Raw genomic sequence first — 18,315 nt, 5'->3', positions numbered from 1 at the left:
TTTATTGATGATAGTGATTACCTCATGCGAATACTGATTTTGCATGTACACCGTTTAAATGTTTAACAGTGTCTATATATCATCTACAAAAAGTGATAGACTGAATATCAATGTGGGCAGCAAGTGTACGTCTCACGAATTTACAGCATGTCATGACGAAGACGAAGTGCATGATAAAGATATATGATATTAAATCTGAATGGATATTCTTATAATTTCAATTGAAATCATTTTGTAACTTATTGTTTATCAACAAAACGGAATGTCAAGTCACATTCACATCGAATTGATGGGGACATTTGTATTTGGTTTCGTCGCTATCGTGGTTTCTCCTTGACCTTGATCTCAAGGCATAAGGTCAATCTAACAATTTACAAGAGTTCGTCCGCAGGCAATAACCTGTACAAACCCGTTCAAATGTATCGATGGAATTAATATTTATGTTATATGTCATCTCTGGCTCTAGATTCATAAAAAAATCTTGAATTTCTTGTTAGTCAATCAAAATGGCATAATATTTTCAGATATGTTATTGGTTAAGTCTGAACTTGCTGCTTTGGACAAGACCGAAGTCTTCAAGCTATTGGGGCCTTACTTAATTTCGCCATCAATAGTCAATTTGTTTTTTTCTCTGTTAAAGATGCTCCACCACCGACAGAGCATAAATGATATTCATCATTTGAACAATAATTGGTGTTTAATCGAGTATATATATGTCTAATTAACACAAAAATGATATAATATAATTTATTTCTCCTTTGGTGCATGCACAATCAGTACTTCATTCAATATAGGATATAGTGACACGGATTTTTTTCGGGATGCAATTAATTATATTTCATATTTTTAACTGGAAGTAAAATATGAAGCTCAAACTTTTCAATTGTGGTAATGGTGTAAATTAAGTAACTTTTGTAACTGCAGAAAATACTAAATCGTCTGCTCCTGTTTTCGATTGTAAAAAAATACCATTTGTCAGCGGCGGAGCATCTTTAACAAAAGTGTTTGCCATAACGGCTTTTAAATCGTTAATTTTTTGTATTGTTTGCAAAATCATTCTGTTTAATTATTTTAACATACATTGTTCCCATAACAAAGCAACATCCAATTGGCCTAATTTTCGGCTCTGGAATAGTGCCATCGATGAATCACTTATCGTAAAATGTTTAAATAATCTAGTCAAGTGTAGCCTTGGCTTAGTTTCTGGGCAGCCCATGTATCAGCCAAATGGCAACTATGTTATAAGAAGTTTAATTAGAGTTAACATAATCAACCTTCCATGAGGTAGTAAAACAAACATCGGCCTCTTTCTATTACCCCCACACCACACAAAGTATGATTATCAAGTTACATTTTGAAATCTCGTTAGAGAAAGCTTTTACTGTTAATTTCTTGATTTTCTTTGTATTTTGATTAGTTACCGATACATATTGTGAAAGTATCTAGTAGCTCTGGTCAGCGGAATCATTTAATTTTCATATTTTAGAAACAAAAGTCAGTCATGTAATGATTTGATATCCTATATATATAATCTAGTATCATAGATGAAAGTCCATTTCGTACGAGATTTTTTAACCAGTCTGGAGCTCAACTCGATTTGCACTCTTCTGAGAAGACTTCAGAGAAGAGAAGTCTTCTCAGAAGATTTCCAGCCTATAGACGAAAGAGCTTCCAGAAGTAGAATAGCTACAATCGAGTGAACGGAAATTATATTCTGGAAGTAGAAGAGGGGCAAATCGAGTTAGGCTCAAGATCTCTTTTAGTTCTTATTTTTGCGAGGTTTCGACGAGTTCCTTCGTCGGTCTAACCGTCTGAGGTCAGCTATTGAGCGGCTTTATTTCTCCACGGATTTATCACCAAAATTTACATATAATAGAAAATTTAAATTTATTAATTAAAGAAAGTTATTGACCAATTAGTGTTTCAGCCAGCGCTCTAAAGGCTTCATTGTTTTACCAATTACGATACAGCAACAATGCTTTGCGGTCGTAATATTCAGTGAAATGGTCATTGAAACTGAAAATTAGCTTTTGATGATCTGTCATCAGTCAAGGTTTACTATGGCGATTTGTTAATAACAACCATTGTCTTGTCAATTTGCTTTGTAATTGTGTTTCGTAATTTTAACCTAGAGGTAGCTACGTAAATTTTCCTTAGCAACCGACAGACATAATTAATTGTAGGAACGATTTTTCTGTAAATATTACGCAAGCCAAGACAAATAGGCACCATAGTAAATGTCTAAGCAATACATTCGATTATTTCGTATTAGAAGTGTGAAAATAAGGATAAATATATACACAAAAGATGTATACGAAAATATTAAATATCTTGGACAGGTTCGAGTTTTCATGTCATTAAATCTATATTTAGTAATTCAACGTTAGCCGTATTTCTTTCATATCGCCAAGATTGCTTTTAAAAGTTTAATAAACATAAGTTTTACAATTGTCACTCTAGTTTCTCATTTACTCTGTCTAATCATTTTAAAAACGTAATGACATTGTCCAATCGTTTTAAAAACGTAATGACTTATCTTTTATTACACAAAACCGCGTATTCCTAAAACACAGCGTAGATGAAATACATGTATACAGTTTTAGTACTCGGGTAATATCGAAATGGTTTAAATTGCCCCTCACATGCGACGATGATCGTTTCTCATAAAAAACTATGTCATTTAATAATATTTATTTAAAAAACATGACATAATATTAGTCTTAGTCAGCAATTGATTATAAAACCTGGTTCGAATTTCGAAATTGTCTCTTTTTAGCAGACGATTCTTTAAAATGTCCGCGAATCTGGGACAACATCATGTGCTGGGCCCCTACGGACGCTGGTACTGTAGCAAGTCAACCTTGTCCCAAATACATCGCCAAATTCAACTATTTACGTGAGTATTTCGTTTGGTATTAACTAATGCAGTGTGTTTTCTCTTTCTTCTCAGTAATACAAGGTAGAAACGTTGAATGTTAACACAAAGTAACCGACATAAGTAAGGAAAATTGCACGAACTTTCAAATTTATAATATACTTTGCCTAGTAATTACAAATATGATTAATTTAACAACATTACGCGGAAACTTCTCATTTGATTCAACTGGTAATTTGTGAGCCAATTCAATGAAATAACAAAGTCAGGATTTTTTATAGACAGTATTTTTTATAGACAGTAATTAACCCAATAATCCTTTGATCAGCTGGGATCTATCAAATTTTATACAAAAACGCCGACAGGTTAATTACCTGATAACAGTAAAACAATAAACCTGTTGACAAGAGATAACCTATACGATATATCAGTTATTTTTGAGTTTTAGGATGTTTAGTTTTTTAATTTCACTCAGGATATTGTGATTCTGCTGTCTTGCATTGAGTATTTTAAATGTTTGCTTAGACGGGAAAAAAATCCTGTTATCTTTGGAAAGGTTTTATTTTTCTTTTCAATATTTACTTTGGAATGCCTCTTCAGATATACTTAGGCGGTTATGTATAATTTTGTATTGCCTGTTCTTATCACATGATTAGTTTGGTTAATATAATAATTTCTGGTATAAAAACAACATAATTATAAAAGTCTCCTTTCGCATAGAATTACTATTTTATTAAATTAGCCATCATCAATATAAACCTCAACGTTATGTTGTTGTATAAAACCAACAGATAGAAATCTCCTTTCGCATATAATCTTTATATTACAATTTATATTATTAGATCAGCCATTATCAATATAAACCTAAACGTTATGATTCTTTCCAAAAATAGTTTCACTTCCATTGTGAAGACCTCTTTGTTACATTTACCTGTTCTTGGTTGCTTAATTTAAACCAATTATCCCACATTTGCACATATCCCGATCATTCCACAAACTGACGTTTTCAATTGTATTCATAAAATATTATTTGGCGAACATCTTTAAAAGACAGTAATATAAAGGGCATTGTCCAGAATTGTATTTTTAGAAACAATCTAACAGGGGTTTTCAACCTTTACGAATAGCTCATCTCAATAGTTCAGAAATATTGATACCATGGCGCTGTTATCTTTGTTATGACAGCTATAGTCGTATCTGTGTGAATTATGGTCATTGGTAATGGGTTACTGTTACAGTTTGTAACCAAAGACATTGCTTATAATGGATTTTCTCAACAATGTCAATAATACAAAGCTAGCCATAACACAGGGTTTGGCTTTGTGTATTTGGACTTTTTACAGAAAGGGTCATTTAAGGACGAAATCCCATATGTGTTGTATGTTGCGATGCGATATTGCTGTGTCTCCTTGTGATAGTGAACTCTTGCCCTTTTTTTTAGTGAATCTCACTGTAGCTTGTCGTCCAAAACACCGAACAAGTACACCCTACCTGGACACATTATATTAACAGCGGGCATATTACCATGAAGACATTAGTTTTCAAAAGAATCTGTTATTCATTTCTACCTTAAAAATTAATTGTAGTTTTGAACTTGATTGCAATTGAACCTGAAAACATGATAACATCATTAAGATGTGAACGTTCCATGAATATGCTATTGATTTCGTCTATTTGTTATTTAAACATTCAGAAAATGCGACCCGGATGTGTATGCCGGACGGAACATGGTTTATGAAGCCTGGTACAAACACGACATGGTCTAACTACACAGCCTGTCAACCCAGTGTTGTAAATGGTTGGACGGTTCCAAGGTCGTTTGCTGTAAGTATGGGTATCGCACTAATATTAAGTAAGTGATGTCACTTTCAAATTAAAGAAATGTATAGTGCGTAAATTCGCACATTTCGTGGGTTCGTTAATGGAACACATTCGGCGAGTTCAGGTACATCGAATCCCGTGTATCCAATATTAGCGCTTTTGTATAGTTGCAGTTAAAATCAAGACATTTCTCTTGTGTTTGAATTTCCGGCAATCAGAAAAACCGCTAATGTAGCCCCCCAACCCCCTCAAAATAAAAAAACAAAAATTAAGGACATAAATAAGAGAGAATGAATCTTTTTGTTGAGTTTAAAAAGAGCTTTGTTATGGCCTTCAGCGATAGTTTAAGCTTATATTAGGCTTTATTAAGCTTTTTACTTAATATTTCTATCATCTAAATGCTTTTCGATGAAGTGAAGCTACATATTGACACATCGATTGTTCAGAGTTAGATAACTGGCATATGATATAGCCCTTTTTCCTTTCATATGAAAAACCATTGAATGAATAAACTAATACCTCCTGCACGTACTTGTCTACAAGAAATTCCTTTGTCACAGTATGAGCGAAATGTGTGAAATACAGTCTATTTTGTATATAGCTTTTCCCGCTTTTCGTGTCAGGCCATTTTCTACGTGACCCAGACGTATATATGATCTACATTAACAGCGAGATGAAGGTCTAACTCGAGATTGTGGAAATATTGACAAATCTAAAATTACAAGTAAAAGGACAAGTAGCTATATTGTACACCTAGAAAGAATAGCGAGAATTCGATGATATTATATTCGTAATTTGTTGTAAAAAAGCTTATTTAAATGAAATGTAATGAGTTTTAAGCTTAAAAGTGCTTAATAACGAAGTATTTTAACTCTTTAGGTAGCCAAACAGTTAGAATCAAATTAGATTAATTTTTTATGTTTTGTATAAAAAATAATTAGAAGATTTTTGTAATAACACCATAGGTAGAGTGGAATGACTATGTATACAAATCAAGATATCAAAATTTATTGTGAGCATCGAACAGGATTGTTTTTTTAATTATCTATTGTAATTTGTGTTAGAGGGTGATACAGGACGTCATCAAATACTTGTTGGACCCCTAGACACTCCCTTCAAGCGGGAAGTTGTCAGGTATTTACGATCCATCAATCAGTTGAATGTATACCACAAAGGATGTGTCAAACGCTATCGTTTCTATGGTAATTGTTTTGTTTACCTGCAATCGTCCTTTAAGTTTGACAAGAAGAATTCTGTGTAACCGACCTGACCTTGGTTAGAGAAAAGTAAAGTCAATGTCTTTATTCACGAAATATATATATGCCATTGAATCAATACTTGATAATGTGCAGTGGTTAGGGAAATCAAAGAACTTAACATATGTTATTTTTTCACAATCCAAATGTGCTCTGCTTATCTTTTATTGCAGCATGTAACAAACAAACTATATAACCATGTTGGTATCATGATGAGTCTGCCCTGCAGGTAGGGCGTAAGAATTGTACCTGCCGCCCCTATTGCATGATCGTAAAAGGCGATTAAATTTAGGATCTTATCTTTTCTGTTATCCCTGCAGGTAGGGCGTAAGAATTGTACCTGCCGCCCCTATTGCATGATCGTAAAAGGCGACTAAAGTTAGGATCTTATCTTTTCTTTCGTCCTAATTTATTTTATTCTTCCTAACGTCTCCCTTGACACCACCTCATTTTGGTTGAGCGTTCGCCCCTGTGAGGAAGGCTCTGTCCCTTGGCCGAGACGCACCAAAGTCTATAAAATGGTAGTTTCTGTTCCTGCTTAGCGCTCAGCATAACGGGAGTGGGACGACTGGTTCGCCCGTTGTCAGTATAATGTGACCGGGTGGTGTGTGTTGCTTGGGGTCTTCGGCGGCATGCTTCAGTGATATAGCACTATAAAAATGTCAACAGTTCCGCCATACGAGAAGACACAACAAGAATATACCGCAGTCTCCCAAAACACGCACCTCGCACAACATACACACAACACACTGCATACATGGGAGGCCGTCCTTACATGACCATAGCTGTTAATAGGACGTTAATTAATCAAACAAACAAACATCATGATGAGTTGAGGGTTTTAGCCAACCGATTCAACGTAGCGTGCACCATCAGGTGTTGGGGAATGCTTTCTGATATCACTATAATGTAACGGGATGTGATTGATGTTTATGATATTAACAAGCTGCGATAAAGTAAAATAATATGGGAACGATTTCAGCCATCTCAAACGGACACAAAGACAATATAACACAATTACCCCAAACCAAACGTGCGGATCATATCAAGCATACTTAGGGGTACGCAAAGGCGACCTCATAACACTTGAAATATTGAACCTATGCAAAGAAAATAATTATACAATATAGTAATTATTTATTTTTTCAGAAACACATGCAGGAGATGCGCATAATGTATAACGTTGGATACGGATTATCAATGACGTCATTAGTTATTGCTGTCTTCATAATGATCTACTTCAAGTATGAAATCGTATTATTCATTTTTGTGTTTTTCGTTTATTTATTAATTTGATAATAAAAAATGCGAAATTCCTATATCTTTAAAATATTCAATACAAAATTTAATTTCATTTAATGGAACGTCGGGCTCATTCCGGACCAACAGGAAAGTCCCGCCAAATGAACTCGCTAATAGTCTGTTATAAAAACCATAAAGCAAAATATGTCACTAACTGCAAAATCGAATCTATCCCCATGAATATTTGATATATGCCAGTTGCCAATCTGATGGTTTTTACAGCGGTAATAGTTAAATGCCACAATGTTAAGTTTATATATGATGTTAAGACGGATTGTTTATTTCCAGGAAGCTACACTGCTCCAGGAACACCATCCACCTTAACCTATTCCTGTCCTTCATACTCCGTGGCGGTGTGTCCTTTGTAAAAGAAAACATCCTGATTGAAAGTGTAGGATTTGCTTCGGACGTGAAGGTAGAGGACGGCGGCATTGTCTTCTTACCAAATGTTTCGGTAGGTGGAACATCAGCTGTGGTTATTCGTTGTTAATTAATAAAGGGTATGTTATTGATTTAAAGACTAACATGGATATACCCCAGGAATATTTTTATATATACATAAATGTACTCTAAATCAACCACGGACGACTTATGATGAGATTATATCCTTATGATTCAATCTACTTTTGATAATCTCTTCATTATTTTTTCCTAAGTTTTTGAGGGAGTCACATTGTGTGAAATAACAAATTACAAAATACAACTCACAACTGCGATACAATTGAAATGAATAGTAACAAGAGCCAACAACAGATTTACGAGATATTACACATTTCATGTACATCAAACGGCATGAGTGACTAACAAAGACTCTATTTCATAGACATCGATAGTTAATCGTAAAGACAATCATCTCATCGGTAGCGTTTCGCCCAGATGCTATCATTCCCGAATATATGAAATTGGGTTTAGTTAGCTGGCTATTATGGTTCTGATGATGTAGACAGACTCACGTTTTTATTAAAAACAAATCATGATCTTTGTTTCCCTTTAAAACAGATATTTAAACGAAATTCTGGATTGGCGCCTGAAACAGAGCCCTAGCACATATTTCGATAACATTCATCTGTTTTTGCTTCTTTTCCGTCTGGAATTGTTTTTAAGATATTAGTTAACATGATAGATTTTCATATATTTTTTGTATATTTCTATCCATAAGAAATGTCATGGTAGCATTCTCCCCTCTCTGTATTAAATAAGTATCATATATCTTTCTCTTAAAGTAGACAGTTTTGTAATGAAAAATGATATTGAATTTCAGCAAGATAGCCTATATCCTCTATATTCACCAATCTCTATTTCCATCAATCACTTCAAAATAAATATTTCATACTGGTAAAAACAAACATCTGCAAGAAAGCATTAATAGAAAAATATATATCAGACTGAAAAAGACATTTCCCAGAAAAAAACTTTAGAACGACCCAAAGTCCCCATCCTATCATACAAAAGCTCTGTCTTCGTAATACATAAATTCTTGAAATTTATAACGAGACTTATGGAATGAAATAGACGTTAACGTTAGGATTCTGACCTGAGAAATTTTCTCATCTTCTAGCCACATATCAAAGTTCCTCTTTTATTGTGCCAATAAAGAAGAAAACCAAAACACGTGTGCGATAATATAAGGAAAACTAGCCTGGGATGTCCGTTTAAAAATCAGTCTGTTTACTATAAGGGAGATAACTCTTACTGTTTTGCTGCGCAAAAAAATTGACAGAAAGTATTCAAAATTCGGCTTGCAGTTGTATGTTTGGATTAAACTCGAAAAATGAGAAAATTCTCACAACTGAACATGTATAATATGGTTTCTTTTGGATTATAGTTATAGCAATTACAATCTGCAATTAATCTACTTGAAAATTCTAAATTATTATGTATTGTTTTAATCTATAGTTGGATTTTTATTCTGAAATGTGGAATTGTTATGAAAATAATGATGTGAAATAAACATATTTCGTTACAGCATTGGGAATGTCGTTTGTTCTTCACTGTATTCAACTATATCATAGCCGCGAGCTACATGTGGATCTTTGTGGAGGCTCTCTATCTCCAGGTCATCATATCGGTGGCCGTGTTCAATCAAAAGAACCGTCTCAAGTACTTCATGTGTCTCGGATGGTGTAAGACAATACTATATATCTAAATTTGTCTGGTGAACACGTGCATTAATTCTACATGTTATGCAGGAATGCTTAGTACATAACTAGATTTAAATTACATTAGACTACATCTGTGATGTTGCATGTATCAATTAACAAAACAAGAAATCAATTAATTAAGGATATACTGAAAGTGTTTTTATCATATTCAACATAATGAAAAAAACAGTATTAATATGTTGAAGGAAACGTTCCTTAAAGATGCTCCACCGCCGACAGAGTGTAAATGGTATTCATCATTTGAACAATAATTGATATTTAATCGTGTATATATATGTCTAATTAACACAAAAATAATATAAAATAATTTATTTTGCATTTGGTACATGCGTAATCAGTACTTCATTCAATATAGGATATAGACGGAATTTTTTCGGGATGCAATTAATTATTTTTCATAATTTTAACTTGAAGTAAAATTAGAAGATCAAACTTTTCAAAGGCGGTAATAGTGTAAAGTAAGTAACTTTTGTAACTGAAGAAAAATACTAAATCGTCTCCTTCTGTTTTTGATAGTGAAAAAATACCATTTGTCAGCGGTGGAGCATCTTTAACAATTTCATTGAACTTTCATACATATTTGTATTCCAGTTACACCGCTGTCCTTTATCATACCATGGGCAATCGTCCGAGCCACGATAGACAATGAGAAGTAAGTATGTGTAGTTGTCGGATAAATCTGCTGATCTCAAGTTAACATGATGTGTTGAAGTGAAAAGTGTTCTTCTGACTGACTTATGAAACATTTGTTAATATTTTTATCAACATGCACGGAAACTTTTAAGATGTATTCCATACCTCCCTCTTTTCATGTTTAACTATTGTTTATGGTTTTCTTCCTACATTTCACAACTAGAAGCAAAAGGATGAGGCTATTGGCTTATATCAAATATGTAGTTATACGGTGATGTGTGAATCCTCAAAGAAAGCCATTCATAGTATTCAAAGTTTAAAAATGCATTGATTCATTAACATTTATATATAATCGTTTATCCAGCTGTTGGAACACATACTACGATAAGCCCTGGCTGATCTGGATTATATATGGACCAATTACCGCTACCATCGTTGTAAGTCTGTATTGATATGTACTTTTCAAAATACTAGTGGTCATTGGTCACATTTTTATACACTTTGCATTTCTTTTGACATTGATTGATATGACAGTTCTGATAGGGTTTTTTTCACTTCAAATATATATTTACATTTTCACTGCAGTCCCACTATGTAACCTTACCAAGTGCAGTAGGCAGTCTTATGGAATATGAACTTCAATCGCTTCTTATGACGTTATTATCATTGTGACGATCGCGGAAAACGGCTGTTCAAATAGTTGTTCCACCCTTGACGATAACGAATGATTAATTCATTACAGATGCAAAATCCTTTCAACATAAAATTGTTTCCAAATGTAAATATAAGAATTGAACGTCTTTCAGTTTGCATTCATAGCCAAAATGAATGCCAACTGGGAGCGCGCTTCATGGAATTTGCCTCTGTCCAGTTAGCTATATTGACTATGAATGCCAACTGAAAGACATTCAATGCTAAATATGTATTTAAAAGTATATGAAAGAGCAAGTGATTTCATTAAGTCTTATAATATGTCATTTCATTTTCCCTGTGTCTTTGCCGAAGGAATATCAACAGTTATATAAATATAAACTTAGTTATATAAATATAAACTTTATTTATTTTACTTCGTTTGTTTAATTATTGGCATACACTGTTCTTTATTTTTTTCAGATAAATATTGGTATATTCATTAACATTGTGCGGATATTATTTACGAAACTCAACTCGTCACCTTGTCCAGAAACAAAGAAGTTTAGGTACAGGTAGGTAAACGACTTCATTAATAAAGCATGAGTTCAATATTCTTCAAAGGTTATTTTCTTTCTCATGAATGTTTGAAACAAAAGTCTTAACACGAATAAGTTTCAGATGAGCGTTGCTGACTTCCATTCATCAAAGATAACAAAATCAGCCTATTTCTGGAAAGGAATATTATCTTTTTATGTTGTTTGTAATTTTCGTGGCGTCGTTTCCTTTTCAAACACCTTAAAATGCATGTCTCTTTACAACAAAATATATTACACCAACAGACTAATTATGTTTAAAGAAATACAAGATAGGAAAGGGTTATAGCCTATAAGGGAAAATGTTTAATTGTGAATTCCGAAGATTTTGTGAGCTCCGAATCTAATCGTTCATATAGAGTTCAGCACAACAAAGTCTATATAGGGAAGACCAATAGTGATGGATAAGAACTGGTCGATCTTCAACATCTGAGAATTATCATTTACCGTAAATCAGTTCTCTTTATTTTGAAACAAATATCGGGTTCACAAATTTCCTTTTCATTTAAGTACATGTATATATGATTGACCTAGTCTATATATCTTCATTTCAGGTTTACATATCATAGGTTGTATGGAAATGATATTGTACACTTTGTATGTGCTTGATGGGATAATATGTGTAATATATTTTTGATACATAGCGCATGCGTCGTGGTATTCCTAATTATGCTTATGTCCTCTATTGGGGAAGCTGAATTCTTATCTTTCAGTTCTTTACTGATTAAAGTGAACAGTCGGGCAAGGATGGCTAAAGTCGGTAAAAATGGTGTGAATGTATCCAGTAAAATTTCTTATGAAATGGAAAAATAAAATCTCTCGTCAAAATTTGTCTGCGTACGAAGAAATTAATTTAAAGTATGGAAATTCTGAAACGTCCTCCCGGCTCACTATGTCCGTGGTTACATTTCCACGCAGCCTCGCTTTCAATGCTTTCAATTTTTCTTTACTTTAATGGTCAGAACTGGGAAACTAAGGAGAACTTGATCGTCGTATTAATATGTGAGAACTTTTGGAAGGCCAATGAACGCATTTAGACTGGTTTTCTTTGCCCGACTATTCACTTTAAGGTTATTCTTTACCTAATAATGAATGAATTTCAGGTTAAATGGGAATAACAATTTAATCATTTTATCCATTGTAGGTGCATGGTAGGAGGAAAAGTCAATCACTTATAATATTGTAGATTATCAATGCATTTTCAACTAATATAATAAATATTATTTTGTTATTAATGTCCAATTAGCTAAAACTCCGTCACACCATATACTTGTTACTTTGAATGCTTGATTTATCAAACATATAACATCGATATGATGAGGTGGCCAATCCAGAAGAGATTTTTTTGTCTTATTCTTATGCCCATTTTATGCGAATATTCATCGCTAAACCATTGAATTATCGGCATATCAAAACTAACAATATAAGGAATTAGTTTAACAAAACATGTAGGTACTGTGTACATTAGCCGTGGCAGTGTTGTACGTAGGATAGCCTAGGATAGCCTCCCCCTTGGCTGTCCATACATGGTCTTGCATTCTTTGTGGAAATTCGGTCATGGGTGTCTCTATATATGTTGTGTTGGTTTGTATGTTATCCGTAAAATGGTAAGGAATGGTGCAATATACCTAACAACATATAACGGTTACATTTTTGTTAAAACCTGGGTGCCTTTTCTAAAGGGTCAAGAACTACTCTCACCAACTTTGACTCAGATTTCAATTCATCTGTTTCGCTATTAAAATTTGGTAAGTGTTTATCGACAAAGCACTCCGGATGCTTATTTTATCCTCTCTATGATTTTTATCGCATTTTCTTGAATGTCAATGCAATACTTCAAATTTCATGTACATTTCGACCATTTGTTATTCTAAAAAGGTTTTTATTTTCATGTCAGTATATACTATTACTAAAAGCATTATGGATCATCCCAAATAAAAATGTAAAATTTGTTCTGCAATGCTACCATATTACATTACTACTCGTGCTACTGAACGAGCGGCATGTTATTAGTAAACAAATACTCTGACACGTTTGTATCAGTGTTTTGTTGTGTTTAATACATAACGAAATTGTTGTCCAGTTTCATCACATAATGGTAATTATAAATAAACAATTATGAGGATCAGCGTCTGTATCTTCTAACATGTTTTTGTTTGATGTGCATCTAGCTTAGGTAAAGAACCGTTTAGATTTGTAAAATTATCTACATACTTTGCCAACAATTATTAGTTGTTTCGCCATTTCGTTCTATATGTTCACCCGAATTACAGCAAGTATATCGTTTTCCCTCACTCAAAACATGTTTCCAAAATATGCATTTTGCATATGCTAATGCAAATTGATATAGCTTACATATCTTTTAAAATGCGAACAACTATGATTTTTTCGGAATTAAATTGATGCTTAATATCTAATACAAAACGTGTGAAAAGTAATAAACACTGGTAACCGTTGTTAATATGTTTTATAACATTAAAGTTTAATTCCATCATAGCATCATATATAACTTTGTTTCTTACAGACGGTTAGCTAAATCCACATTGATCTTGATCCCGCTGTTCGGAGTCCACTATATTGTCTTTACCTACGTTCCGTTAGGAAGTATGGACCAACAGGCCCTTATCCACTTACTGTACGTCGAGATGTTCTGCAACTCATTCCAGGTAAACAAATATGGGTTCTCAATTTCTTTAGGCAGAGGAATTTTAAAACGTACAAAACAGGAACCTGTATTTCGACCGAATCATGAATTTTGCTTAATCTAATAATATTATATATTATATATATTTATAAATAAAAATTATAAATATGATTTCAAATATGTCAGTTGACAGTGTTTTTATCTGATAAATAAACAATTTGTTTGACAAATATAAAGATATACGCAAACATTTTGACATGCTAGTTTGGCAAACTAAGACAAAAAGAAACAAACAAGGATAATAATTAAGGAAAGAATTTCTTTTGACATAAGTACCCGTCAACAAAATTAGTTGAAAAGAATAGTAATGAATAATTTACTGATAATGTCTCTTGTTTCAGGGATTTTTGCTGTCCTTGCTGTTTTGCTTTCTCAATGCAGAGGTAAAATAAACATATTGGTGTATTGTTGCATATTTGCATTGCTCTGCATCCACATTAGACAATACCTCACGTCTGCATCCATCTACCCAGGACATTCCAAATAAAACATATTGGAATTATTGTATATACTTTAACAAAGCGCACATGACTATTATATATATATATTATTGTATGTAGTTTCGTTTAGATATAGAAATCAAAGACCCAATATAGTTAGGTCCTTATAACGAGCCACCATGAAGAAGTCTAATTAGAATTACACTAACGAAAATATGTATTTGTTCAAAATAATTGTTATTCTAGTTAACTAATAACTAAATGCACATTAATAATTCACTGTATAATTGCTTACAAAATTAATATTTATTTTTTAGAAATGAAAGTTGAAACTTGTTGACATCATAGATTCATATCCGAGAAAGAAGTAGGTGTTCAAATTAATTGTGATTCTAGTTAACTACATTACCTAGTCTTTTTCAAAAGTCAGAAGTGTGGTGATTGTGAAGCGAGACGTAAGGAAGATGAAATTCATTAAAGAGTAAAATAAAATAAAGATCTCACATTTGTCGACTTTTACCATTGCAACGGAGCAGCTGGTGCAATTCTGACATTAGCCTTGTTTACCTTGGCATCATGGGATTAATCTTCATTCAAAAGTCGGCTCTAAGATGTCAATTTGTGTTGTGGTTTAGTAAGTAACCTTATGAGTGTTCACAGTTTTATCATATAGCAAATCGTGGTTAATTGTGAGGTATTGTTCCACAGCAAGATTGTCTTAATTGTCAGATAAAAATAATTAAATAATATTTGTAGAGAATCTTGGCACTAACTTCATTATTTTGCTAACTGTTACGGTGTTGTATGTAGGAACTAATAACCATCAGCCGGTAAATATGTAGGTGTAACAAATGAGGGTAACGCCAATGAAATAATAAATTAATGACATGAATAAGTATAAATGTTTTATAAATGTAATTGCTTTGTAAATATGTTTTTGTTTCAAGTCTAAATGCAGCATTAACTCGTTACATAATCTAATATTAGGATTTGAAAAACATATTTAGAACAAATGTCTTGAATTTAACATCAATGATTTACACATAAAATAATTAAATGTTGTATCAATTAGATAATATGATTGGTGGTTCGTTATTTTGTAGGTCCAATCAGAACTTAAAAGGGCTTGGCGAAGACAATGAGCCGACAAACTTCCCAACAAATTATTGATGAATTCATATGTTCAACCTCACGTAGTTTTAGCACATTGTACATGAACTTATATTTCCAGAGAACTGTTAAAATGAACATTCTGTATACAATGAAATTAAAATAAACGCAAATAAATGTGCTTTTTAAAAAAATCAAATTTCAGGATCCTAGAAATATATTCACCTTAAATTATTTCGCTTGAAAATATTTAAGAAGATATTTACTGCCTCACTAATCTTGTATTCTTTACATTTTCAAACACATGATAGATGTCGGATCATTTTATTATATTTTAAATTCATTTGAGCACTTAGAATACTTCAATGCAATGTCCGTTAATGTCTGAACACTTTATTTCTAATGTAAATGTTTTTTTTATTTTAAATAATGTTTGCCCTTTTTATTCCAATGTTTTGTACTGTTTAACAGGTTCAATCGGAGCTGAAGAAGGCTTGGATGATGCGTAATCTACGCCGAGCGGAGAGTTATAGGTCAAGGTCGTCGTTTCTGACACGTGTCAGTAGATCACGTCATCACACTACAAATGACGGTATGAATGGGTCAATTCAGTACACTGACAGGATCAGTCCGATGGAGATGAGCCCATGTCTTAACAATGATGAGAAAGTTCCTTTCACAAGTGAATTCTCACAGGAAAGTGTAATTGAAAATCAATCAGACACTTTGTGGCCAAAGAGTGAAGAGGCAGAAACCTGTTTGAATAACAATCATACACTCGAATGTCATCAGACGGACAACACGGTAGAAGATGGCTGCAAAGGGAGATAACCTTTTAGAACCTTCAACAGCAGTTCAAATGAAAGGAGGAAAAATATTTTCATAATTCAGCAAGACCGTTTTATCTCAAAGGTCTTGAAGTCAGTATGACATTCAGATGACATTATATTTCATGTGCAAAACAAACATATATTTTATGTACAAAACAAAGTAGAGTGATTGGAAACACATTTCCGATATATAAAAAGACAATGTGTATATAAAAGGTGCATAAATGAAAGGTTGGTATAGTTTTAAATGAGAAGACTTTGCTTCTTAAGGCAACGATAACAAAAATCAGTATATTACTGTTTTGAATTGACAGTGTTTTCATTCCATTCCCAATTAAAACAAAATTTACATCAGCTAATGCAGTAGGTATATTGCATTACTACGTTTGCAAGAGTTGAAATTGTATCAACCTGTAAACTTGCGTTTAAAAAGTGACAATATTACACTTTTTCTTGTTCTATACCAAGGACAAAAAGGTATGATATACTCTTTTTTTATAGATTTATCTTCGTAGTCATGATGTTTCACAGAAGAAATGTTATTTTGTGAGGTGTACAAATATGCATGTGCCACTTGAATTGCAATTAATATTCATACTTTATCATTATAGACTGTTGCAATGTTTTTTTAATATATTGCTATCGTGAAAGAATGACATATCAAACAATTTGATGTATGTATTATAAAAAGTTTTTCTCAATACCACTATTTCTTGTTTTCTTCGTAATCATTCAGATTGTATCACATTCACACGTGAATCACTATCTTACAGTTCATGAGAAAAGTGTTACAATCAATTTTCATATGTAATTACTTTGCGAAGCGTTGATATCACATTGTGTTTTCAGTCTCTGTCTATGTTTCAGCAGTTATATTGAAGCATATATTTTGCATGCAACATGGAAATATTGTTTTAAATATTATATATCTTAATAGTGTTTGGAGTGTGTTTTAATCATAATGATTAATGATTTTACACATTGTATATAAAAGGGCCTAAATACGCTACACAATGTTTCACAAACATTTCTTCTCTAATGAGTATGTATTGTGCTTGTCTAAATATGTGTTTATATTTGTTAGAGAGATTAACAATTATATTTGTCATCTTAAGAATATCGTTTGTTTGTCTTTGGTACTTAAATATTCACAATTGACTTATTATTAATAACTTTTAAAATATTCACAATTGACTTATTATTAATAACATTTAAATTTGAAGATGCTCCACCGCCGACGGAGCATAAATGATATTCATTATTTTAACAATAATTGGTGTATTATCGTGTATATATATGTCTAATTAACACAAAAAATAATATAAAATAATTTATTTTGCCGTTGGTGCATGCGCAATCAGTACATCATTCCATATAGGATATAGTGCAGTGGAATTTTTTCGGGATGCAATTAATTATTTTTCATATTTTTAACTTGAAGTAAAATTAGAAGCTCAAACTTTTCAATGTTGGTACTGGTGTAAAGTAAGTAACTTTTGTAACTGAAGAAAAATACCAAATCGTCTGCTCCTGTTTTTGATAGTGAAAAAATACCATTTGTCAGCGGTGGAGCATCTTTAAATAACTGAATCATATATAGAAATTCATCGATATTGCGCACATGTTACTGTTGTAAAATGTCGTTTTATTTAGCTTATAGAAATATCAAATATAAAAATCGTTCATTGGTGGATCGTTTTGTTTAAAAAAAATCAATGCGTTTATATAAACATTTACTTTTAATTATACCACAGTCAACATTCAATCTGAGAGATATTTGTATAACTAACTTGTAAGTGTGCGTGTATAACGTCATCACTTTCTGCTGATTGCTACAAATTACACGTAACAATAACCTTGTAAGGAGGAAATTACAAATTTGTAGCATTGTTCTTAAACAAAAGTTATTTTTATATCCAGTAAAGGTTAGATATTATTTTCGAACATATATCCAGT

At 32.6% G+C, this 18,315-nt stretch overlaps 1 protein-coding gene across 4 annotated transcripts in view; it reads left to right on the top strand.

Annotated features, from left to right (window-relative positions):
• Positions 1 to 16,780, top strand: part of LOC138314343 (secretin receptor-like) — a 92,081-nt gene extending 75,301 nt beyond the window's left edge. For 2 of the 4 annotated variants that reach the window (XM_069254637.1, XM_069254639.1), the window contains 11 exons: positions 2,777 to 2,896; positions 4,569 to 4,699; positions 7,102 to 7,196; positions 7,543 to 7,708; positions 9,221 to 9,377; positions 10,008 to 10,068; positions 10,414 to 10,486; positions 11,163 to 11,254; positions 13,800 to 13,941; positions 14,321 to 14,362; positions 16,001 to 16,780. In XM_069254637.1, coding sequence (XP_069110738.1) covers positions 2,777 to 2,896; positions 4,569 to 4,699; positions 7,102 to 7,196; positions 7,543 to 7,708; positions 9,221 to 9,377; positions 10,008 to 10,068; positions 10,414 to 10,486; positions 11,163 to 11,254; positions 13,800 to 13,941; positions 14,321 to 14,362; positions 16,001 to 16,360 — 1,439 coding nt within the window. In that variant the 3' untranslated portion in view covers positions 16,361 to 16,780. Of the gene's footprint in view, positions 1 to 2,776; positions 2,897 to 4,568; positions 4,700 to 7,101; positions 7,197 to 7,542; positions 7,709 to 9,220; positions 9,378 to 10,007; positions 10,069 to 10,413; positions 10,487 to 11,162; positions 11,255 to 13,799; positions 13,942 to 14,320; positions 14,363 to 15,522; positions 15,629 to 16,000 lie in introns of all 4 variants that reach the window. The other 2 variants (XR_011207360.1, XM_069254638.1) reach the window with 2 other exon arrangements.
• The last annotated feature ends 1,535 nt before the right edge of the window (positions 16,781 to 18,315 follow it).

This window comes from Argopecten irradians, chromosome 2, assembly GCF_041381155.1.
Source record: "Argopecten irradians isolate NY chromosome 2, Ai_NY, whole genome shotgun sequence".
Taxonomy (NCBI): Eukaryota; Metazoa; Mollusca; class Bivalvia; order Pectinida; family Pectinidae; genus Argopecten; species Argopecten irradians.
This window is presented reverse-complemented; position numbering and strand designations above follow the sequence as displayed.